The sequence below is a fragment of the Aphelocoma coerulescens genome, unplaced genomic scaffold, assembly GCF_041296385.1.
Source record: "Aphelocoma coerulescens isolate FSJ_1873_10779 unplaced genomic scaffold, UR_Acoe_1.0 HiC_scaffold_217, whole genome shotgun sequence".
In the NCBI taxonomy this organism is placed as follows: Eukaryota; Metazoa; Chordata; class Aves; order Passeriformes; family Corvidae; genus Aphelocoma; species Aphelocoma coerulescens.
Genome location: NW_027183563.1, coordinates 221089 through 245978, shown reverse-complemented (window position 1 = coordinate 245978; position 24890 = coordinate 221089). Strand labels below are relative to the sequence as shown.

The 24890-nt window shown below is 56.9% G+C and overlaps 2 protein-coding genes across 2 annotated transcripts; both read left to right on the top strand.

Annotated features, from left to right (window-relative positions):
- Positions 1-811: 811 nt before the first annotated feature.
- Positions 812-21944, top strand: LOC138101224 (diacylglycerol O-acyltransferase 1-like; the record flags this gene model as incomplete). Its single annotated transcript, XM_068999082.1, has 8 exons — positions 812-850; positions 958-999; positions 4746-4790; positions 4907-5019; positions 8795-8860; positions 12910-12997; positions 17611-17673; positions 21776-21944. Coding segments are annotated over 8 exons (603 nt in total), but the record flags the coding sequence as incomplete, so codon positions are not given.
- Positions 21945-22100: 156 nt separating this feature from the next.
- LOC138101223 (collagen alpha-4(IV) chain-like) lies at positions 22101-24330 on the top strand. Its single transcript, XM_068999081.1, has one exon. It carries the CDS (start codon positions 22101-22103, stop codon positions 24201-24203), a length of 2103 nt encoding a protein of 700 aa, XP_068855182.1. The 3' UTR covers positions 24204-24330.
- The last annotated feature ends 560 nt before the right edge of the window (positions 24331-24890 follow it).

Genomic DNA, 24890 nt, shown 5'->3' with positions numbered 1-24890 from the left:
GGGGGGGGTTGGGGTCTTGGGGGGGTTCCTGAGGGGAAATTGGGGGTCCTGGGGGGGGTCTTGGGGGGGTCCTGAGGGGGGAATTGGGGGTCCTGGGGGGGTCTTGAGGGGAAATTGGGGGTCCTGACGGGGGGTTTGGGGTCTTGGGGGGGTCCTGGAGGGGGGATTTGGGGTCCTGAGGGGTCCTGGGGGGCATTGGGGGTCCTGAAGGGGTCCTGGAGGGGGATTTGGGGGTCCTGGGGGGAGATTGGTAGTCCTGGGGGGGGATTGGGGGTCCTGGTGGGGTTCTGGAGGAGGGATTGGGGGTCCTGGGGAAGGGATTGGGGGTCCTGAGGAGAGATTTGGGGTCCTGGGGTGGTCCTGGAGGGGGGATTTGGGGTGCTGGGGGGGAATTGGGGTCCTGGGGGGATTTGGGGATGGAATTGGGGGTCCTGGAGGGGGGATTTGGGGTCCTGGGGGGGGAAATTGGGGGTCCTGGGGGGAGATTGGGGGTCCTGGAGGGGGGATTTGGGGGTCCTGTGGGGGGAAATTGGGGTCCTGGGGAGGGGTTTGGGGGGATTTGGGGATGGAATTTGGGGTCCTGGGGGGATCCTGGAGAGGGGATTTGGGGTCCTGAGGGGTCCTGGGGGGGATTTGGGGGTTCTGGGGGTGGGATTTGTGGTCCTGAGGGAGGAATTTGGGGGTCCTGGGGAGGGGTGGGGCAATGTGGGGAGGGGTCTCTGAGACAATTGGGGGGGGGGGGGATGGGAAGGGAGGGAGGAGCCCCATGTGCCCCTCCCCCCCCCCCATTCCCATTTCCTGCCTTTTCCAGCTGTTCTTCATCCAGCTGTTGGTGGGGCTGATCCAGCAGGTAACAACGGGCTGGGGAGGGGGCTGGGGGACCCCTCCCCGATTTGGGGGGGGGTCTCAGGGGGGGTCTCAGGGCGGGGCTGGAGCCGCTGTTCCCCTTTTTCCCAGTGGATGGTTCCCACGATCCAGAACTCCATGAAGCCTTTCCGGGTGAGCCTGGGGGGGGGGGGGGTTTCACCCCGAATTTCCTCCTAAAACATCCCAAAATCCTTCCTAAACCCCCCCAAAATCATCCCTAAAAGTCCAAAATTCCCCCAAAGCACCCAAACCTGAAAATCCTGGAAAATCCCCCCTAAAGTCCCCCAAAAAACCCCAAAATCCTCCCTAAAACCCCACAAAATCCCCCCTAAAGCCCGCCCAAAACCCCCCAAAATCCCCCCTAAAACCCCCCCCAAAATCACCCCTAAAAGTCCAAAATTCCCCCAAAGCACCCAAACCTGAAAATCCCAGAAATTCTGCTGAAAATCCCCCAAAATCCCCCCAAAATCCCCCCTAAAGTCCCCCAAAAAAACCCAAAATCCCCCTAAAACCCCACAAAATCCCCCTAAACCCCCCCAAAATCACCCCTAAAACTCCAAAATTCCCCCAAAGCACCCAAACCTGAAAATCCTGGAAAATCCCCCCAAAATCCCCCCTAAAGTCCCCCAAAAAACCCCAAAATCCTCCCTAAAACCCCACAAAATCCCCCCTAAAGCCCGCCCAAAACCCCCCAAAATCCCCCCTAAAACCCCCCCCAAAATCACCCCTAAAAGTCCAAAATTCCCCCAAAGCACCCAAACCTGAAAATCCCAAAAATTCTGCTGCAAATCCCCCAAAATGCTCCCAAAATCCCCCCTAAAGTCCCCCAAAAAAACCCAAAATCCCCCTAAAAATCACACAAAATTCCCCCTAAACCCCCCCAAAATCACCCCTAAAACTCCAAAATTCCCCCAAAGCACCCAAACCTGAAAATCCTGGAAAATCCCCCCAAAATCCCCCCTAAAGTCCCCCAAAAAACCCCAAAATCCTCCCTAAAACCCCACAAAATCCCCCCTAAAGCCCGCCCAAAACCCCCCAAAATCCCCCCTAAAACCCCCCCCAAAATCACCCCTAAAAGTCCAAAATTCCCCCAAAACACCCAAACCTGAAAATCCCAAAAATTCTGCTGCAAATCCCCCAAAATGCTCCCAAAATCCCCCCTAAAGTCCCCCAAAAAAACCCAAAATCCCCCTAAAAATCACACAAAATTCCCCCTAAACCCCCCCAAAATCACCCCTAAAACTCCAAAATTCCCCAAAGCACCCAAACCTGAAAATCCTGGAAAATCCCCCCAAAATCCCCCTAAAGTCCCCAAAACCCCCCCAAAAAACCCCAAAATCCTTCCTGAAACCCCCCCCAAAATCACCCCTAAGACTCCAAAATTCCCCCAAAGCACCCAAACCTGAAAATCCCAGAAATTCTGGTGAAAATCCCCCAAAATGCCCCCAAAATCCCCCTTAAAGCCCCCCAAACCCCCCAAAAAGAACCCAAAATCCTCCCTAAAACCCCACAAAATTCCCCCTAAAGTCCCCAAAAAACCCCAAAATCCCCCTAAAACCCCACAAAATCCCCCTAAACCCTCCCAAAATCGCCCCTAAAACTCCAAAATTCCCCCAAAGCACCCAAACCTGAAAATCCCAAAAATTCTGCTGCAAATCCCCCAAAATGCTCCCAAAATCCCCCCTAAAGTCCCCCAAAAAAAACCCAAAATCCCCCTAAAAATCACACAAAATTCCCCCTAAACCCCCCCAAAATCACCCCTAAAACTCCAAAATTCCCCCAAAGCACCCAAACCTGAAAATCCTGGAAAATCCCCCCAAAATCCCCCTAAAGTCCCCAAAACCCCCCCAAAAAACCCCAAAATCCTTCCTGAAACCCCCCCCCAAAATCACCCCTAAGACTCCAAAATTCCCCCAAAGCACCCCAACCTGAAAATCCCAGAAATTCTGGTGAAAATCCCCCAAAATGCCCCCAAAATCCCCCTTAAAGCCCCCCAAACCCCCCAAAAAGAACCCAAAATCCTCCCTAAAACCCCACAAAATTCCCCCTAAAGTCCCCAAAAAACCCCAAAATCCCCCTAAAACCCCACAAAATCCCCCTAAACCCTCCCAAAATCGCCCCTAAAACTCCAAAATTCCCCCAAAGCACCCAAACCTGAAAATCCCAAAAATTCTGCTGCAAATCCCCCAAAATGCTCCCAAAATCCCCCCTAAAGTCCCCCAAAAAAACCCAAAATCCCCCTAAAACCCCACAAAATCCCCCTAAACCCTCCCAAAATCGCCCCTAAAACTCCAAAATTCCCCCAAAGCACCCAAACCGGAAAATCCCGGAAATTGTGATGAAAATCCCCCAAAATCCCCCTTGAAGTTCCCCAAAATCCCCTCCTAAAGTCCTCCAAAAACCCCAAAGTCCTCCCTCAAACCCCAAAATCTCCGAAACTCCACCCAAAAATCTCCAAAACTGCCCCCAAAACCCCTAAAATCCCCCCTAAAACCCCACAAAATCCCCTGAAAATCCCCCAAAATCATCCCACAACCCCCCCAAAAAGCCCCCCAAACCCCCTCTCAAACCCCAAAAACCCCAAAACCCCCCAAAAACCCCACCAAAACCCCTCTCAAACCCCAAAACCGCCCCCACAATCCCTCAAAATCCTCTGAAAATCCCTCCAGAATTCCCCCCAAATCCCCCCAAAAAACCCAAAACCGCCCCCCAAAAAACCGCAAATCCCCCCAAAAAACCCCAAAACCACCCCCATAAACCCCAAAACCGCCCCCCAAAAACCCCAAAGACCCCCCCAAAAACCCCAAAAACCCCAAAACCGTCCCCCAAACTGCCCCAAAAAACCCTAAAACCCCCCAAAAACCCCAAAATCCCCCCTAAAACCCCCAAACTGCCCCTCAAACCCCCTCTCAAACCCCAAAATCCCTCTTAAAGCCCCACAAAATCTCCCCAAAAACCCCAACCCCCCCCCCAAAAACCCCAAAACCCCCAAAAAAACGCCAACCCCCCCAAAATTCCCCCCAAATCCCCCCTAAAACCCCAAAACGGCCCCCCAAAAACCCCAAAACTGCCCCCCAAACTGCCCCAAACCCCCCCCAAAAAAACCCAAATCCCCCCCAAAAACCCCCAAACCCCCCCCCAAAAAAAAACCCAAAACCCCCAAAACCCCCCCAAAAACCCCAAACCCCCTCTCAAACCCCAAAACCACCCCCAAAACCCTCTCTCAAACCCCAAAACCGTCCCCTAAAAACCCCCCAAAAACCCCAAAACCCCCCCAAAAAACCCCCAAACCGTCCCCCAAACTGCCCCAAAACCCCCCAAAAACCCCAAAACCGCCCCCACAATCCCTCAAAATCCTCTGAAAATCCCCCCAGAATTCCCCCCAAATCCCCCCCAAAAAACCCCAAACCGTCCCCCAAACTGCCCCAAAAACCCCAAAACCCCCCCAAAAAACCCAAAACCGCCCCCCAAAAAACCGCAAATCCCCCCAAAAAACCCCAAAACCACCCCCATAAACCCCAAAACCGCCCCCCAAAAACCCCAAAAACCCCCCAAAAACCCCAAAACCGTCCCCCAAACTGCCCCAAAAAACCCTAAAACCCCCCAAAAACCCCAAAATCCCCCCTAAAACCCCCAAACTGCCCCTCAAACCCCCTCTCAAACCCCAAAATCTCTCTTAAAGCCCCACAAAATCTCCCCAAAAACCCCAAACCCCCCCAAAAACCCCAAAACCCCCAAAAAACGCCAAACCCCCCCAAAAACCCCCAAACCCCCCCCCAAAAAAAACCCGAAATCCCCCCCAAATCCCCCCAAAAACCCCCAAACCCCCCAAAAAACCCCAAAACCCCCCAAAAAACCCCAAAACACCCCCCCCCCAGGACATGGATTACTCCCGCATCATCGAGCGCCTCCTGAAGCTCGCGGTGAGTCCGGGCCCCTTCCCCACCCCCTCCCCACAGATTTGGGGGTCACCCCCCAAAAAAAACCCCCCAAAAAACCCCAAAAACCCCAAAATCTCGGTTTTTATCCCCAAAAAAAGGTCCCGAACCACCTGATCTGGCTGATTTTCTTCTACTGGTTCTTCCACTCGTGCCTCAACGTCGTGGCCGAGCTGCTGCAGTTCGGGGACCGCGAGTTCTACCGGGACTGGTGGTGAGGGGGGAGGGGCGTTTTGGGGGTCACACCGGGGGTGGGGAGGGACCCCAAAATCCCAAAATCCGTCCCCAAAAGTCTGGGGTGGGGGGGGGGGGAGGGGTGAGAAGGGCGCAGAGCCCCAAAAATCCGCTGGGAAAATGGGGGTGGGGTGGGGGGGGGGGTGAGGGGGGAAATGGGGGTGAAGGTTGGTGTGGAACCCCGAAATCGGTTCTAAAACGGTAAAGCGTGTCCTAAAAGGCCTAAAATCGGTTCTAAAGCCCTAAAGTGTGTCCTAAAAGGCCTAAAATCGGTTCTAAAGCCCTAAAGTGTGTCCTAAAAGGCCTAAAATCGGTTCTAAAGCCCTAAAGTGTGTCCTGAAACGCTAAAATCTGTCCTAAAAGCCTGAAGTGTGTCCTAAAAGGCCTAAAATCGGTTCTAAAGCCCCAAAATCTGCCCTAAAACACTAAAGTGTGTCCTAAAAGCCCTAAAATCGGTTCTAAAACCCCGAAATCTGCCTTAAAACCCCTAAAATCGGTTCTAAAACCCCAAAAACTGCCCTAAAACCCCAAAATCTGTCCTAAAACACTAAAGTGTGTCCTAAAAGCCCTAAAATCGGTTCTAAAACCTCAAAATCTGCCTTAAAACCCCAAAATCTGCCCTAAAACCCCAAAATCTGCCCTAAAACCCCAAAATCTGTCCTAAAACCCTAAAGTGTGTCCTAAAAGGCCTAAAATCGGTTCTAAAACCCCAAAATCTGCCTTAAAACCCCAAAATCTGCCCTAAAACCCCAAAATCTGCCCTAAAACCCCAAAATCTGTCCTAAAACCCTAAAGTGTGTCCTAAAAGGCCTAAAATCGGTTCTAAAACCCCAAAATCTGCCTTAAAACCCCTAAAATCTGCCCTAAAACACTAAAGTGTGTCCTAAAACCCCTAAAATCGGTTCTAAAACCCCTAAAATCGGTTCTAAAACCCCCAAATCTGCCCTAAAACCCTAAAGTGTGTCCTAAAACCCCGAAATCTGTCCTAAAAGCCTGAAGTGTGTCCTAAAAGCCCTAAAATCGGTTCTAAAACCCCGAAATCTGCCTTAAACCCCCAAAATCTGCCTTAAAACCATAAAATCTGCCCAAAAACCTCGAAATCTGCCCTAAAACCCCAAAATCTGCCCTAAAACCCCCAAAATCTGTCCTAAAACCTCAAAATCTGGCCTAAAACCCCAAAATCTGCCCTAAAACCCTAAAGTCTGCCCTAAAACCCTAAAATCTGCCCTAAAACCCCTAAAATCGGTTCTAAAACCCCAAAATCTGTCCTAAACCACCCAAATGTGCCCTAAAACCCTAAAGTGTGTCCTAAAACCCCTAAATCTGTTCTAAAACCCTAAAGTCTGCCCTAAAACCCCAAAATCTGCCCTAAAACCTCAAAATCTGTCCTAAAACCCCAAAATCTGCCCTAAAACCCTAAAGCGTGTCCTAAAACCTCAAAATCTGGCCTAAACACTAAAGTGTGTCCTAAAACCCCGAAATCCGTCCTAAAACACTAAAGTGTGTCCTAAAAGCCCTAAAATCGGTTCTAAAACCCCAAAATCTGCCTTAAAACCTCGAAATCTGCCCTAAAACCCCAAAAATCTGCTGTGAAAATGTGGGGGGATGAGGGGAAATGGGGGTGAAAGTTGGTTTGGAACCCCAAAATCTGTCCTAAAACACTAAAGTCTGTCCTAAAAGCCCTAAAGTCTGTCCTAAAACCTCAAAATCTGGCCTAAAACACTAAAGTGATTCCTAAAACCCCGAAATCTGCCTTAAAACCCGAAAGTCTGTCCTAAAACCCCAAAATCTGCCCTAAAACCCCTAAAATCGGTTCTAAAACCTCAAAAATCTGTCCTAAAACCCAAAAATCTGCCCTAAAACCCCCAAAATCTGTCCTAAAACCCTAAAGTCTGCCCTAAAACCCTAAAGTCTGTCCTAAAACCCCTAAAATCTGCCCTAAAAACCTAAAGTCTGTCCTAAAACTCCAAAATCTGTCCTAAAACCCCAAAATCTGCCCTAAAACCCCAAAAATCTGTCCTAAAACCCTAAAGTCTGTCCTAAAACTCCAAAATCTGCCCAAAAACCTCGAAATCTGCCCTAAAACCCCCAAAATCTGTCCTAAAACCCTAAAGTCTGTCCTGAAACCTCGAAATCTGCCCTAAAACCCCAAAATCTGCCCTAAAACCCCAAAATCTGCCCTAAAACCCCAAAAATCTGTCCTAAAACTCCGAAATCTGCCCTAAAACCCCAAAATCTGCCCTAAAACCCCCAAAATCTGTCCTAAAACCCTAAAGTCTGTCCTGAAACCTCGAAATCTGCCCTAAAACCCCAAAATCTGCCCTAAAACCCCAAAATCTGCCCTAAAACCCCAAAAATCTGTCCTAAAACTCCGAAATCTGCCCTAAAACCCCAAAATCTGTCCTAAAACCCCAAAATCTGTCCTAAAACCCTAAAGTCTGTCCTGAAACCCCAAAATCTGCCCTAAAACCCCGAAAATCTGCCCTAAAACCCCAAAATCTGTCCTAAAACCCCTAAAATCTGCCCTAAAACCCCAAAATCTGCCCTGAAACCCCAAAATCTGCCCTAAAACCCCAAAACCCCCCAAAATCTCCCCAAATCCCCCCAAATCCCCCAAAATCCCCACAAAACCTCCCCAAAATCCCCCCTAAAACCCCCAAATCCCCTGAAACCCCACAAAACCTCCCTAAAATCCCCCAAATCCCTCCTAAAACCACCAAATCCCCCCTAAAACCCCCAACCCCCCCCAAAATCCAAAATCCCCCCTAAATCCCCCCTAAATCCCCCAAAAACTCCCTAAAACCCCACAAAACCTCCCCCAAAATCCCCTCAAAAACCCCCAAATTCCCCCAAAACCTCCCTAAAATCCCCCCAAAACCCCCCCAAAATTCCCCCAAGCCCCCCCCCAAAACCCCAAAATCCCCCCAAATCCCCCCAAAATTTCCCCAAGCCCCCCCAATCCCCCCAAAACCCCCCCTAAAACCCCAAATCCCCCCTAAAACCCCACAAAACTGCCCCAAAATCCCCCCTAAAACCCCGAAATCTCCCCCAAAATCCTCCCAAAATCTCCCCCAAAATCCTCCCAAAATCCCCCCTAAAACCCCACAAAACCTCCCCAAAATCCCCTCAAAAACCCCCAAATCCCCCTAAAACCCCCCCAAATCCCCCCAAATCCCTCCTAAAATGCCAAAATCCCCCCTAAAACCCCCCTAAATCCCCCCAAAACTCCCTAAAACCCCCCAAAACCTCCCCAAAATCCCCTCAAAAACCCCCAAGTCCCCCCAAAACCTCCCCAAAATCTCCCCCAAAATCCCCCCTAAACCCCCGAAATCTCCCCCAAAATCCCCCAAAATTCCCCCCAAACCCCCCAAAAACCCCAAAATCCCCCAAAATCTCCCCAAATCCCCCCAAAATCCCCCCAAATTCCCCCAAGCCCCCCCAAAATCCTCCCAAAATCCCTCCTAAAACCCCTCAAAACTTCCCCAAAATCCCCTCAAAAACCCCAAAATCCCCCCAAAACCTCCCTGAAATCCCCCAAAATCCCCCCAAAACACCAAAATCCCCCAAATTCCCCCCAAAAACCCCAAAATTTCCCCCCCAAACCTCCCTAAAATTCCCCAAAATCCCCCCTAAACCCCCGAAATCTCCCCCAAAATCCCCCAAAATCCCCCCAAAATCCCTCAAAATTCCCCCAAAAACCCCAAAATCCCCCCAAAAACCCCAAAATCCCCCCAATTCCCCCCAAAATCCCGCAGGAACTCGGAGTCGGTGACGTACTTCTGGCAGAACTGGAACATCCCCGTGCACAAGTGGTGCCTCAGGTGGGCGGGGCTCTGCGTTAATTAGGGGGGCTCTCCGCTAATTAGGGGGGGTCTGAGTTAATTAGGGGGGCTCTGAGTTAATTAGGGGGGGTTTTGAGTTAATTAGGGGGGGTTTCAGTTAATTAGGGGGGCCGCTGAGTAAATTGGGGGGGATTTTGGGGAGCCTCGCCCAGGTTTTGGGGGGCTCTCGGCTAATTAGGGGGGGTCTGAGTTAATTAGGGGGGGCTCTGAGTTAATTGGGGGGGATTTTGGGGAGCCTCGCCCAGGTTTTGGGGGGCTCTCGGCTAATTAGGGGGAGTCTGAGTTAATTTGGGGAGGTTCTGAGTTAATTAGGAGGGGTCTGAGTTAATTAGGGGGGGTTTCAGTGAATTAGGGGGGGTTTCAGTTAATTAGGGGGGCCGCTGAGTTAACTGGGGGGGATTTTGGGGAGCCTCCCCCAGGTTTGGGGGGCTCTGCGTTAATTAGGGGGGGTCTGAGTTAATTAGGGGGGGTCTGAGTTAATTAGGAGGGGTCTGAATTAATTAGGAGGGGTCTGAGTTAATTAGGGGGGATTTTGAGTTAATTAGGGGGGGTTTCAGTTAATTAGGGGGGGTTTCAGTTAATTAGGGGGGCTCTGAGTTAATTGGGGGGGATTTTGGGGAGCCTCCCCCAGGTTTGGGGGCCTCTGAGTTAATTAGGGGGACTTTGAGTTAATTAGGGGGGATTTTGAGTTAATTAGGGGGGGTTTCAGTTAATTAGGGGGGGTTTCAGTTAATTAGGGGGGCTCTGAGTTAATTGGGGGGGATTTTGGGGAGCCTCCCCCAGGTTTGGGGGCCTCTGAGTTAATTAGGGGGACTTTGAGTTAATTAGGGGGGATTTTGAGTTAATTAGGGGGGGTTTCAGTTAATTAGGGGGGCCGCTGAGTAAATTGGGGGGGGATTTTGGGGAGCCTCCCCCAGGTTTGGGGGTCTCTGAGTTAATTAGGGGGGGTTTTGAGTTAATTAGGAGGGGTCTGAGTTAATTTGGGGGGGTTCTGAGTTAATTAGGAGGGGTCTGAGTTAATTAGGGGGGGTTTTGAGTTAATTAGGGGGGTTTTGAGTTAATTAGGGGGGGTTTCAGTTAATTAGGGGGGCTCTGAGTAAATTGGGGGGGATTTTGGGGAGCCTCCCCCAGGTTTGGGGGGCTCTGCGTTAATTAGGGGGGGTCTGAGTTAATTAGGGGGGGGGTTGAGTTAATTGGGGGGGGTCTGAGTTAATTAGGGGGGGCTCTGAGTTAATTACAGGGGGCTCTGAGTTAATTTGGGAGGCTCTGAGTTAATTAGGGGGGATTTTGAGTTAATTAGGGGGGGTTTCAGTTAATTAGGGGGGGTTTCAGTTAATTAGTGGGGCTCTGAGTTAATTAGGGGGGGTTTCAGTTAATTAGGGGGGCCGCTGAGTTAATTGGGGGGGATTTTGGGGAGCCTCCCCCAGGTTTGGGGGGCTCTCGGCTAATTAGGGGGGGTCTGAGTTAATTTGGGGGGGTTCTGAGTTAATTAGGGGGGATTTTGAGTTAATTAGGGGGGGTTTCAGTGAATTAGGGGGGGTTTCCGTTAATTAGGGGGGCTCTGAGTTAATTAGGGGGATTTTGAGTTAATTAGAGGGGGTTTCAGTTAATTAGGGGGGCCGCTGAGTTAATTGAGGGGGGATTTTGGGGAGCCTCCCCCAGGTTTGGGGGGCTCTGCGTTAATTAGGGGGGTTTTGAGTTAATTAGGAGGGGTCTGAGTTAATTTGGGGGGGTTCTGAGTTAATTAGGGGGGTTTTGAGTTATTTAGAAGGGGTTTCAGTTAATTAGGGGGGGTTTCAGTTAATTAGGGGGGCTCTGAGTAAATTGGGGGGGATTTTGGGGAGCCTCCCCCAGGTTTGGGGGGCTCTGCGTTAATTAGGGGAGGCCTGAGTTAATTAGGGGGATTTTGAGTTAATTGAGGGGGGTTTGAGTTAATTAGGGGGGCTCTGAGTTAATTACAGGGGGCTCTGAGTTAATTTGGGAGGCTCTGAGTTAATTAGGGGGGGTTTTGAGTTAATTAGGGGGGGTTTTGAGTTAATTAGGGGGGGTTTCAGTTAATTAGGGGGGCCGCTGAGTTAATTGGGGGGGGATTTTGGGGAGCCTCCCCCAGGTTTGGGGGGCTCTGCGTTAATTAGGGGGGTTTTGAGTTAATTAGGAGGGGTCTGAGTTAATTTGGGGGGGTTCTGAGTTAATTAGGAGGGGGTCTGAGTTAATTAGGGAGGGTCTGAGTAAATTAGGGGGGGTTTCAGTTAATTAGGGGGGCCGCTGAGTAAATTGGGGGGGATTTTGGGGAGCCTCCCCCAGGTTTGGGGGGGCTCTGAGGTAATTACGGGGGTTTCGAGTTAATTAGGGGTGCTCTGAGTTAATTAGGGGGGGGTTTGAGTTAATTGGGGGGGGTTTGAGTTAATTAGGGGGGCTCTGCGTTAATTTCGGGGGGCTCTGAGTTAATTTGGGAGGCTCTGAGTTAATTAGGGGGGGCTCTGAGTTAATTGGGGGGGGCTCTGAGTTAATTAGGGGGGGCTCTGAGTTAATTAGGGGGGGTTCTGAGTTAATTGGGGCTCTGAGTTAGGGGTGGCTTTGAGTTAATAAGGGGGCTCTGTGTTAATTAGGGGGGCTCTGAGTTAATTAGGGGGTTCTGAGTTAGGGGTGGCTTTGAGTTAATTAAGGGGCTCTGCGTTAATTAGGGGTGGGCTCTGAGCTCATTTCGGGGGCTCTGCGTTAATTTAGGGGGGCTCTGCATTAATTAGGGAGTCTCTGCGTTAATTAGGGGGGCTCTGAGTTAATTAGAGGGTTTCTGAATTAATTAGGGGGGTTCTGAGTTAGGGGTGGCTTTGAGTTAATTAAGGGGCTCTGCGTTAATTAGGGGGGCTCTGAGTTAATTAGGGGGGCTCTGAGTTAATTTGGGGGGCTCTGAGTTAATTTGGGGGGGTTCTGAGTTAATTGGGGTTCTGAGTTTGGGGGGGCTCTGAGTTAATTAGGGGACTCTGAGTTAATTAGGGGGGCTCTGAGTTAATTTGGGGGGGTTCTGAGTTAATTAGGGGGGGTTCTGAGTTAGGGGTGGCTTTGAGTTAATTAAGGGGCTCTGCATTAATTAGGGGTGGGCTCTGAGCTCATTTCGGGGGCTCTGCGTTAATTTAGGGGGGCTCCGTGTTAATTAGGGAGTCTCTGCGTTAATTAGGGGGCTCTGAGTTAATTAGAGAGTTTCTGAGTTAATTTAGGGGGGTTCTGAGTTAGGGGTGGCTTTGAGTTAATTAAGGGGCTCTGCGTTAATTAGGGGGGCTCTGCGTTAATTAGGGGGCTTCTGAGTTAATTTAGGGGGGTCTGAGTTAATTTAGGGGGCTCTGCGTTAATTAGGGGGATCTGAGTTAATTTGGGGCTTCTGAGCTAATTTGGGGGTTCTGAGTTAATTTGGGGGTTCTGCGTTAATTTGGGGGATTCTGAGTTAATTAGGGGGGAGGCTCTGAGCTAATTAGGGGGGCTTTGTGTTAATTAGGGAGGCTCTGAGCTAATTAGGGTGGCTTTGAGTTAATTAAGAGGCTCTGCATTAATTAGGGGTGGGCTCTGAGCTCGTTTAGGGGATTCTGCATTAATTTCGGGAGGCTCTGCATTAATTAGGGCGTCTCCGTGTTAATTAGGGGGGCTCTGAGTTAATTAGGGGGGCTCTGAGTTAATTAGGGGGGCTCTGAGCTAATTGAGGGGATTCTGCGTTAATTTCTGGGGGCTCCGCGTTAATTAGGGGGGCTCTGAGTTAATTTCGGGGGGCTCTGCATTAATTAGGGGGGCTCTGCGTTAATTAGGGGGGCTCTGCGTTAATTAGGGGGGCTCTGAGTTAATTAGAGGTGCTCTGCGTTAATTAGGGGTGGGCTCTGAGCTAATTTAGGGGATTCTGCATTAATTTCGGGGGGCTCTGCGTTAATTAGGGAGTCTCCGCGTTAATTTCGGGGGGCTCCGCGTTAATTTCGGGGGCGCCCTGCGCTAACGAGGGGGTGGCTCTGAGCTAATTAGCGTTAATTAGGAGGGCTCTGCAGGCATTTCTACAAGCCCATGCTGAAGAGGGGCGTCAGCAAATGGACGGCGCAGGCGGCCGTGTTCCTGGCCTCGGCCTTCTTCCACGAGGTCTGCACCCCAAAAACCCCCCCGGGGACCCCAAAAACCGCCCGGGGACCCCAAAAACAGCCCGGGGACCCCAAAAACCCCCCTGGGGACCCCAAAAACCGCCCTGGGACCCCAAAAACAGCCCGGGGACCCCAAAAACAGCCCTGGGGACCCCAAAAACCCCCCTGGGGACCCCAAAATATCCCTGGGAACCCAAAAATTCCATTGGGGACCCAAAATATCCCCTGGGGACCCCAAAATATCCCTGGGGACCCCAAAAACAGCCCTGGGGACCCCAAAAACAGCTCTGGGACCCCAAAAATATCCCTGGGAACCCAAAAACAGCCCGGGGACCCCAAAAACAGCCCTGGGGACCCCAAAAATATCCCTGGGACCCCAAAAACAGCCCGGGGACCCCAAAAACAGCCCTGGGACCCCAAAAACAGCCCTGGGAACCCAAAAACCACCCTGGGAACCCAAAATATCCCTGGGAACCCAAAATCCTGCTGGGGACCCCAAAAACAGCCCTGGGAACCCAAAAACAGCCCTGGGACCCCAAAAACAGCCCGGGGACCCCAAAACAGCCCTGGGACCCCAAAAACAGCCCGGGGACCCCAAAAACAGCCCTGGGACCCCAAAAACCCCCCTGGGGACCCCAAAAACAGCCCTGGGACCCCAAAAACCCCCCTGGGGACCCCAAAAACAGCCCGGGGACCCCAAAAACCCCCCTGGGGACCCCAAAAACAGCCCTGGGACCCCAAAATATCCCCTGGGACCCCAAAAACAGCCCTGGGACCCCAAAAACAGCCCTGGGACCCCAAAAACCACCCTGGGACCCCAAAATATCACCTGGGACCCCAAAATATCACCTGGGACCCCAAAAACAGCCCTGGGACCCCAAAAACAGCCCTGGGACCCCAAAAACCCCCCTGGGGACCCCAAAATATCCCTGGGGACCCCAAAAACAGCCCTGGGGACCCCAAAAACAGCTCTGGGACCCCAAAAATATTCCTGGGACCCCAAAAACAGCCCGGGGACCCCAAAAACAGCCCTGGGACCCCAAAAACAGCCCTGGGAACCCAAAAACCACCCTGGGAACCCAAAATATCCCTGGGAACCCAAAATCCTGCTGGGGACCCCAAAAACAGCCCTGGGAACCCAAAAACAGCCCGGGGACCCCAAAACAGCCCTGGGACCCCAAAAACAGCCCGGGGACCCCAAAAACAGCCCTGGGACCCCAAAAACCCCCCTGGGGACCCCAAAAACAGCCCTGGGACCCCAAAAACCCCCCTGGGGACCCCAAAAACAGCCCTGGGACCGCAAAATATCCCCTGGGACCCCAAAATATCACCTGGGACCCCAAAATATCACCTGGGACCCCAAAACAGCCCGGGGACCCCAAAAACAGCCCGGGGACCCCAAAAACAGCCCTGGGGACCCAAAAAAATCCCTGGGGACCCCAAAATCATCCTGGGGACCCCAAAAATATCCCTGGGGACCCTAAAATATCCCCTGGGGACCCAAAAACCACCCTGGGGACCCCAAAAACAGGCCTGGGACCCCAAAATATCCCTGGGGACCCCAAAAACAGCCCGGGGACCCCAAAATATCACCTGGGACCCCAAAAATATCCCTGGGGACCCCAAAAACCACCCTGGGACCCCAAAATATCCCTGGGAACCCAAAACCAGCCCCGGGACCCCAAAATATCCCCTGGGACCCCAAAAACCCCCCTGGGGACCCCAAAAACCCCCCTGGGGACCCCAAAAACAGCCCTGGGGACCCCAAAATATCCCCTGGGGACCCCAAAACCACCCTGGGGACCCCAAAAACAGCCCTGGGGACCCCAAAAACAGCCCTGGGGACCCCAAAATATCCCCTGGGGACCCCAAAACCACCCTGGGGACCCCAAAAACAGCCCGGGGACCCCAAAAACAGCCCTGGGACCCCAAAAACCCCCCTGGGGACCCCAAAAACAGCCCGGGGACCCCAAAAACCGCCCGGGGACCCCAAAATATCCCTGGGAACCCAAAAATTCCATTGGGGACCCAAAATATCCCCTGGGGACCCCAAAAACAGCCCTGGGGACCCCAAAAACAGCTCTGGGACCCCAAAAATATCCCTGGGAACCCAAAAACAGCCCGGGGACCCCAAAAACAGCCCTGGGGACCCCAAAAATATCCCTGGGACCCCAAAAACAGCCCGGGGACCCCAAAAACAGCCCTGGGACCCCAAAAACAGCCCTGGGAACCCAAAAACCACCCTGGGAACCCAAAATATCCCTGGGAACCCAAAATCCTGCTGGGGACCCCAAAAACAGCCCGGGGACCCCAAAAACAGCCCTGGGACCCCAAAAATATCCCCTGGGACCCCAAAAATATCCCCTGGGACCCTAAAATATCCCTGGGAACCCAAAAATTCCATTGGGGACCCAAAATATCCCTGGGGACCCCAAAATATCCCCCGGGACCCCAAAAACAGCCCTGGGACCCCAAAATATCCCTGGGACCCCAAAAACAGCCCTGGGACCCCAAAAACCCCCCTGGGGACCCCAAAACAGCTCTGGGACCCCAAAATCACCCTGGGACCCCAAAATATCCCCTGGGGACCCCAAAATATCCCCTGGGGACCCCAAAAACCACCCTGGGACCCCAAAATATCCCTGGGAACCCAAAATCCTGCTGGGGACCCCAAAAACAGCCCGGGGACCCCAAAAACAGCCCTGGGACCCCAAAAATATCCCCCGGGACCCCAAAAACAGCCCTGGGGACCGCAAAATATCCCTGGGAACCCAAAAATTCCATTGGGACCCAAAATATCCCTGGGACCCCAAAAACAGCCCTGGGACCTCAAAATATCCCCTGGGACCCCAAAATATCCCCTGGGGACCCCAAAAACAGCCCTGGGACCTCAAAATATCCCCTGGGACCCCAAAATATCCCTGGGACCCCAAAAACAGCCCTGGGACCTCAAAATATCCCCTGGGACCCCAAAATATCCCCTGGGGACCCCAAAACCACCCTGGGGACCCTGAAATTCCATTGGGGACCCAAAATATCCCCTGGGGACCCCAAAATATCCCCTGGGACCCTAAAAATATCCCTGGGACCCCAAAAACAGCCCTGGGGACCCCAAAATCCCCCTGGGGACCCTAAATTCCCACTGGGGACCCCAAAATTCTATTGGGAACCCAGAATCCTATTGGGAGCCCTAAAATCCCTCTGGGACCCCAAAAACCCCCCTGGGGACCCCAAAAACAGCCCTGGGACCCCAAAATCCCCCTGGGGACCCTAAAAACCACCCTGGGGACCCTAAAATATCCCTGGGGACCCTAAATTCCCACTGGGGACCCCAAAAATTCCATTGGGACCCAAAATATCCCCTGGGGACCCCAAAAACAGCCCTGGGACCCCAAAAATATCCCTGGGGACCCAAAATATCCCCTGGGAACACCAAAAACAGCCCTGGGACCCCAAAATATCCCTGGGGACCCAAAATCCTGCTGGGGACCCCAAATTCCCACTGGGGACCCTAAAATTCCATTGGGACCCAAAATATCCCTGGGACCCCAAAATCACCCTGGGGACCCCAAAAACAGCCCTGGGACCCCAAAAATATCCCTGGGGACCCCAAAATATCCCCTGGGAGCACCAAAAACAGCCCTGGGGACCCCAAAATCATCCTGGGGACCCTAAATTCCCACTGGGGACCTGAAAATTCCATTGGGACCCAAAATATCCCTGGGGATGCCAAAAACAGCCCTGGGACCCCAAAATATCCCCTGGGACCCCAAATTCACCCTGGGGACCCAAAAACCACCCTGGGGACCCCAAAAACAGCCCTGGGGACCCCAAAATATCCCTGGGGAGCCCAAAATATGCCTGGGACCCCAAAATCATCCTGGGGACCCCAAAATATCCCTGGGGAGCCCAAAATATCCCCGGGGACCCCGAAATCATCCTGGGGACCCCAAAATATCCCTGGGGAGCCCAAAATATCCCTGGGGACCCCGAAATCATCCTGGGGACCCCAAAAACCCCCCTGGGGACCCCAAATCCCATTGGGAGGCCTAAAATCCCTCTGGGACCCCAGAATATCCCCTGGGGACCCCAAAATCCCCCTCGGGACCCCAAAATAGCCCTGGGGACCCCAGAATATCCCCTGGGAACCCCAAATTCCCACTGGGAACCCCCAAATCCCCCTGGGGACCCCCAAAATCCCCCCGGAACCAAAATTATCCCCCGGGGGACCCCCAAAATTCCCGTTTGTGTCCCCCCAAGTTCCCCCTGGGGACCCCAAAATTCCCACTGGAAACCCCAAAACCCCCCAGGGAACCCCAAAATTCCCACTGGAAACCCCAAAATCCCCCTAGGGACCCCCAAAATCCCACTGGGGACCCCAAAATTCCCACTGGGGATGCCCCAAAATCCCCCTGGGAAAGCCCAAAATCCCCCCGGGACCCAAATTATCCCCCTGGGGACCCCCAAAATCCCATTGGGAACCCCAAAATCCCATTGGGACCCCCAAAATTCCCGTTTGTGTCCCCTCAAGTTCCCCCTGGGGACCCCAAATTTCCCACTGGGACCCCCAAAATCCCACAGGGACCCCCAAAATTCCCGTTTGTGTCCCCCCAGTACCTGGTGAGCGTCCCCCTGAGGATGTTCCGGCTCTGGGCCTTCATGGGGATGGCGGCGCAGGTGAGGGGGGCACCCCAAAAACGAGGGCACCCCAAAAACGGGGGCACCCCAAAAACGGGAGCACCCTAAAAATCGGGACACTCCAAAAACGAGGAGCCCCAAAAATGGGGGCATCCCAAAAACGAGGGCACCCCAAAAACGGGGACACCCCAAAAACGGGAGCACCACAAAAATAGGGACACCCCAAAAATGGGGATGCCCCAAAAACGAGGGCACCCCAAAAACAGGAGCACCCCAAAAACGAGGGCACCCCAAAAATGGGGGCACCCTAAAAATCGGGACACCACAAAAATGGGAGCACCCCAAAAACGAGAGCACCCCAAAAACGGGAGCACCCTAAAAATCGGGACACTCCAAAAACGGGGAGCCCCGAAAATGGGGGCATCCCAAAAACGGGAGCACCCCAAAAACGAGGGCACCCCAAAAACAGGGACACCCCAAAGACGGGGACACCCCAAAAACGGGAGCACCCCAAAATAGGGAGCACCACAAAAATAGGGACACCCCAAAAATAGGGACACCCCAAAAACAGGAGCGCCCCAAAAACAGGGACACCCCAAAAACGGGAACGCCCCAGAAATGGGGATACCCCAAAAACAGGGGCACCCCAAAAATTGGGACACCACAAAAACGAGGGCACCCCAAAACTGGGAGCACCCCAAAAACGGGGAAAACCCAAAAACGGGAGCACCCCAAAAACGAGGCACCCCAAAAATAGGGACACCCCAAAATAGGGAGCACCCCAAAAACGGGAGCAACCCAAAAATAGGGACACCCCAAAAACAGGGTCACCCCAAAAACGGGAACATCCCAAAAACGGGGAGCCCCAAAAACGAGAGCACCCCAAAAATCGGGACACCACAAAAATGGGAGCACCTTAAAAATCGGGACGCCCCAAAAACGGGGACACCCCAAAAACAAGGGCACCCCAAAAGAGGGACACCCCTAAAATCGGGACAGCCCAAAAACAGGGACACCTCAAAAATGGGGACAACCCAAAACGAGGCACCCCAAAAACGGGAGCACCCCAAAAACGGGGAGCCCCAAAAACGGGGAGCCCCAAAAACGGGAGCACCTCAAAAATGGGACACCTCAAAAACGGGGGCACCCCAAAAACGGGAGCACCCCGAAAATGGGGAGCACCCCAAAAATGGGAGCACCCCAAAAATGGGACACCCCAAAATAGGGAGCACCCCAAAAACGGGGACACCCCCAAAAACAGAGACACCCCAAAAATGGGAGCACCCCAAAAACAGGGATACCCCAAAAACGGGAGCACCCCAAAAACGGGAGCACCCCAAAAACAGGGATACCCCAAAAACAGGAGCGCCCCAAAAACGGGAGCGCCCCAAAAACAGGGATACCCCAAAAACAGGGATACCCCAAAACCGAGGGCACCCCAAAAGAGGGACACCTCAAAAATAGGGACACCCCAAAACCGAGGACACCCCAAAACCGGGTGGGGGAGGGGAAACGCTGGATTTGGGGCGGGACCGCGGATTTGGGGATCCCCTAAATGGGATTGGGGTGGGGGGGGTGGTTTTGGGGTGCCCTGGGGGGGACAATTTGGGGGTTCGGGGGGGGAGGGGGTGGTTTTGGGGTGCCCTGGGGGGACAATTTGGGGGTTCGGGGGGGGGAGGGGGTGGTTTTGGGGTGCCCTGGGGGGGACACGAAGGGGGTTCGGGGGGGGGATGGTTTTGGGGTGCCCTGGGGGGACAATTTGGGGGTTCAGGGGTGCTCTGGGGGGGGGGTCGGGGGTCAGGGCCCCCCTGGGGTGACCTTTGGGGGACAATTTGGGGCCGGGCTGGGGACGGACCCCAATTCCTGCCCCCCACACCCCCCCCGGACCCCCCCTCCCCTTTTCCTGGGCTCCCCGATGGTCTGGGGGCGGGGGGTCGGGGTCCCTGGGGGGGTGACAGGGGACACCGTGACCCCACAAGGTGACAGGGGACCCCCCCTGACCCCCCCCGACCCCACAAGGTGACAGGGGACCCCCCTGACCCCCCCCGACCCCACAAGGTGACAGGGGACACCCCGGACCCCCCCTGACCCCCCCCGACCCCACAAGGTGACAGGGACCCCCCGGACCCCCCCCTGACCCCACAAGGTGACAGGGGACCCCCCCGACCCCACAAGGTGACAGGGGACACCCCGGACCCCCCCTGACCCCACAAGGTGACAGGGGACACCCCCTGACCCCCCCCGACCCCACAAGGTGACAGGGACACCCCGACCCCACAAGGTGACAGGGGACACCCCGGACCCCCCTGACCCCACAAGGTGACAGGGGACACCCCTGACCCCCCCCCGACCCCACAAGGGGACACCCCCGACCCCCCCTGACCCCACAAGGTGACAGGGGACCCCCCTGACCCCCCCTGAACCCCCCCCGACCCCACAAGGGGACAGGGGACCCCCCTGAACCCCCCCGACCCCACAAGGTGACAGGGGACCCCCCCCTGACCCCCCCCCGACCCCACAAGGTGACAGGGACCCCCCGGACCCCCCCTGACCCCACAAGGTGACAGGGGACCCCCCCGACCCCACAAGGTGACAGGGGACACCCCGGACCCCCCCTGACCCCCCCCCGACCCCACAAGGTGACAGGGGACCCCCCCCTGACCCCCCCCCGACCCCACAAGGTGACAGGGGACACCCCCGAACCCCCCTGACCCCACAAGGTGACAGGGGACACCCCTGACCCCCCCCCGACCCCACAAGGGGACACCCCTGACCCCCCCTGACCCCACAAGGTGACAGGGGACCCCCCTGACCCCCCCTGAACCCCCCCCGACCCCACAAGGGGACAGGGGACCCCCCTGAACCCCCCCGACCCCACAAGGTGACAGGGGACCCCCCCCTGACCCCCCCCCGACCCCACAAGGTGACAGGGGACACCCCGACCCCACAAGGTGACAGGGGACACCCCGGACCCCCCCTGACCCCACAAGGGGACACCCCGGACCCCCCCTGACCCCACAAGGGGACAGGGGACCCCCCTGACTCCCCCCGACCCCACAAGGTGACAGGGGACACCCCGGACCCCCCCCCGAACCCCCCCCGACCCCACAAGGTGACAGGGGACACCCCCTGACCCCCGGTGACCCCCCAGATCCCGCTGGCCTGGGTGGTGTCGGGGGGTGTCGGGGTCCCTGAGGGGGTGACAGGGACCCCCCCTGACCCCCGGTGACCCCCGGTGTCCCCCCCCTGACCCCCCCTGACCCCCGGTGCCCCCCGGTGTCCCCCCCCCGGTACCCCCCCGGTGTCCCCCGGTGTCCCCCCCTGACCCCCGGTGTCCCCCCCTGACCCCCGGTGCCCCCCGGTGTCCCCCCAGATCCCGCTGGCCTGGGTGGTGTCGGGGGGTGTCGGGGTCCCTGAGGGGGGGGTGACAGGGGACCCCCCTGACCCCCGGTGCCCCCCGGTGTCCCCCGGTGTCCCCCCAGATCCCGCTGGCCTGGGTGGTGTCGGGGGGTGTTGGGGTCCCTAAGGGGGTGACAAGGGACCCCCCTGACCCCCCCCTGACCCCCGGTGTCCCCCCCGGTGTCCCCCCAGATCCCGCTGGCCTGGGTGGTGTCGGGGGGTGTCGGGGTCCCTGAGGGGGTGACAGGGGACCCCTCTGACCCCCCCTGACCCCCGGTGTCCCCCCCTGACCCCCGGTGTCCCCCCAGATCCCGCTGGCCTGGGTGGTGTCGGGGGGTGTCGGGGTCCCTAAGGGGGTGACAGGGACCCCCCCTGACCCCCCCTGACCCCCGGTGTCCCCCCCGGTGTCCCCCCAGATCCCGCTGGCCTGGGTGGTGTCGGGGGGTGTCGGGGTCCCTGAGGGGGGGGTGACAGGGGACCCCCCTGACCCCCGGTGCCCCCCGGTGCCCCCCGGTGTCCCCCCAGATCCCGCTGGCCTGGGTGGTGTCGGGGGGTGTCGGGGTCCCTGAGGGGGGGTGACAGGGGACCCCCCTGACCCCCGGTGCCCCCCGGTGCCCCCCCGGTGTCCCCCCAGATCCCGCTGGCCTGGGTGGTGTCGGGGGGTGTTGGGGTCCCTAAGGGGGTGACAAGGGACCCCCCTGACCCCCCCTGACCCCCGGTGTCCCCCCCGGTGTCCCCCCAGATCCCGCTGGCCTGGGTGGTCTCGCGCTTCCTGCGGGGCAATTACGGCAACGCCGCCGTGTGGATGTCGCTGATCCTGGGCCAGCCCGTGGCCGTGCTCATGTACGTGCACGATTATTACGTGCTCAACTACGAGGGACCCCCCTGACCCCCACCCCAAAAAAAAACCCCTCCCCCCCCAAAACAAACCAAACCCCCAGGGGGGTCCCGGGATCCCCCCCCAAAGCCCAGCTCGGGGGGTCCCGGGATTCCTCCCCCCCCCCCTCCCCCCCCCAAAGCCCAGCCCGGGCCCGGCCCCGCGGGGCTCTGCAATGAATGTCGGATCAATGCAATACGGGGGGCTCTGGGGAGGGGGCTCCGGGACCCCCCGGCTCTGGGGAGGGGGCTCTGGGACCCCCCAGCCCGGGCTGCTCTGGGGAGGGGGCTCCGGGACCCCCCGGCTCTGGGGAGGGGGCTCTGGCACCCCCCAGCCCGGGCTGCTCTGGGGAGGGGGCTCCGGGACCCCCCGGCTGTTCTGGGGAGGGGGCTCCGGGACCCCCCACCCCGGCTGTTCTGGGGGGCTCCGGAACCCTCTGGCATCTCTGGGAGGGGGCTCCGGGACCCCCCGGCTCTGGGGAGGGGGCTCTGGGACCCCCCCGGCTCTGGGGAGGGGGCTCCGGGACCCCCCGGCTCTGGGGAGGGGGCTCTGGGACCCCCCAGCCCGGGCTGCTCTGGGGAGGGGGCTCCGGGACCCCCCGGCTGTTCTGGGAGGGGGCTCCGGGACCCCTGGCATCTCTGGGAGGGGGCTCCGGGACCCCCCCTCCGGCTGCTCTGGGGAGGGGGCTCCGGGACCCCCCGGCTGTTCTGGGGAGGGGGCTCCGGGACCCCCCCAGCCCGTGCTGCTCTGGGAGGGGGCTCCGGGACCCCCCGGCTCTGGGGAGGGGGCTCCGGGACCCCTTGGCATCTCTGAGGAGGGGCTCCGGGACCCCCCCCGGCTCTGGGAGAGGGCTCCGGGACCCCCCAGCATCTCTGGGAGAGGGCTCCGGGACCCCCCACCCCGGCTTTTCTGGGGGGCTCCGGGACCCCCCGGCATCTCTGGGGAGGGGGCTCCGGGACCCCCCAGCCCGGGCTGCTCTGGGGGGCTCTGGGACCCCCCCGCTGTTCTGGGGAGGGGTCTCTGGGACCCCCCCGGCCCCGGCGGGGCCCCTGCGGCGTTTTCGGCACTTTATGGACTGTCCCTGTCCCTGTCCCTTCCATTCTCTGCCTGTGGTCCTGCCAGGACCTGGGGGTGCTGCTCACAGCCCTGCCAGGACCTGTGCGTGCTCCTCACAGCCCTGCCAGGACCTGTGCGGGCTCCTCACAGCCCTGCCAGGACCTGTGCGTGCTCCTCACAGCCCTGCCAGGACCTGTGCGGGCTCCTCACAGCCCTGCCAGGACCTGGGGGTGCTGCTCATGGCCCTGCCAGGACCTGGGGGTGCTGCTCACGGCCCTGCCAGGACCTGTACATGCTCCTCACAGCCCTGCCAGGACCTGGGGGTGCTGCTCATGGCCCTGCCAGGACCTGTGCGTGCTCCTCACGGCCCTGCCAGGACCTGGGAGTGCTCCTCACAGCCCTGCCAGGACCTGGGGGTGCTGCTCACGGCCCTGCCAGGACCTGGGGGTGCTCCTCACGGCCCTGCCAGGACCTGGGGGTGCTGCTCACGGCCCTGCCAGGACCTGTGTGTGCTCCTCACAGCCCTGCCAGGACATGGGGGTGCTGCTCACGGCCCTGCCAGGACCTGGGGGTGCTGCTCACGGCCCTGCCAGGACATGGGGGTGCTGCTCACAGCCCTGCCAGGACCTGTGCGTGCTCCTCACAGCCCTGCCAGGACCTGGGAGTGCTGCTCATGGCCCTGCCAGGACCTGGGGGTGCTGCTCATGGCCCTGCCAGGACCTGGGGGTGCTGCTCACAGCCCTGCCAGGACCTGTGCGTGCTCCTCACAGCCCTGCCAGGACCTGGGAGTGCTGCTCATGGCCCTGCCAGGACCTGGGGGTGCTGCTCATGGCCCTGCCAGGACCTGGGGGTGCTGCTCACAGCCCTGCCAGGACCTGTGCGTGCTCCTCACAGCCCTGCCAGGACCTGGGAGTGCTGCTCACGGCCCTGCCAGGACCTGGGGGTGCTCCTCACGGCCCTGCCAGGACCTGTGCGTGCTCCTCACAGCCCTGCCAGGACCTGGGGGTGCTGCTCACGGCCCTGCCAGGACCTGGGGGTGCTCCTCACAGCCCTGCCAGGACCTGTGCGTGCTCCTCACAGCCCTGCCAGGACCTGCTCCCATCCATGGCTCTGCCGGGACATTTCCATGGCCCTGCCAGGACCTGGGAGATGCCCATGCAGACAGGTGCCCGTAGCCCTGCCAGGACCTGCTCAGACAGTACCATGGACCTGCAGGACCTGTGGCTGCTGTCCATGACTCTGCCATGACCTGGCCCTGCCAGGACCTGCCAGGGGCTGTTGCTCCTCATGGCCCTGCCAGGACCTGCGCCCCCCCCCCGCCTCTTTCCCCTCCCCCCCGTGATTAAAAATCTCTTTTTTTTCCACTTCCGGCCCCGTTTGAGCTTTTGGGGACCCCCGGAGCCCCCCCGGGACTGGGAGGGGAAAAACCAGTTGGGGACGGGGCAGGAACTGGGATGGACTGGGGAGGGGGAGGGGGCAGGAACTGGGATGGACTGGGGAGGGGGAGGGGAAAAACCAGTTCGGGACGGGGCAGGAACTGGGATAAACTGGGGAGGGGGAGGGGAAGCAGTTGGGGAGGGGGAAGGAACTGGGATGGACTGGAATTTCAGCCCCATTCCCTGGATTTTTCCCCTCTTGAAATTTGGGAATTTCAGCCCCATTCCCTGGATTTTTCCCCAATTTCAATTTGGGAATTTCAGCCCCATTCCCTGGATTTTTCCAGGATTAAATTTGGGAATTTCAGCCCCATTCCCTGGATTTTCCCCCCAATTTAAATTTGGGAATTTCAGCCCCATTCCCTGGATTTTTCCATAAATTAAATTTGGGAATTTCAGCCCCATTCCCTGGATTTTTCCCCAATTTCAATTTGGGAATTTCAGCCCCATTCCCTGGATTTTTCCCAATTTCAATTTGGGAATTTCAG

Coding starts and splice junctions, on each gene's coding strand:
- LOC138101223 (XM_068999081.1), top strand. CDS start 22,101: ATGCAATACGGGGGGCTCTGGGGAGGGGGCTCCGGGACCCCCCGGCTC.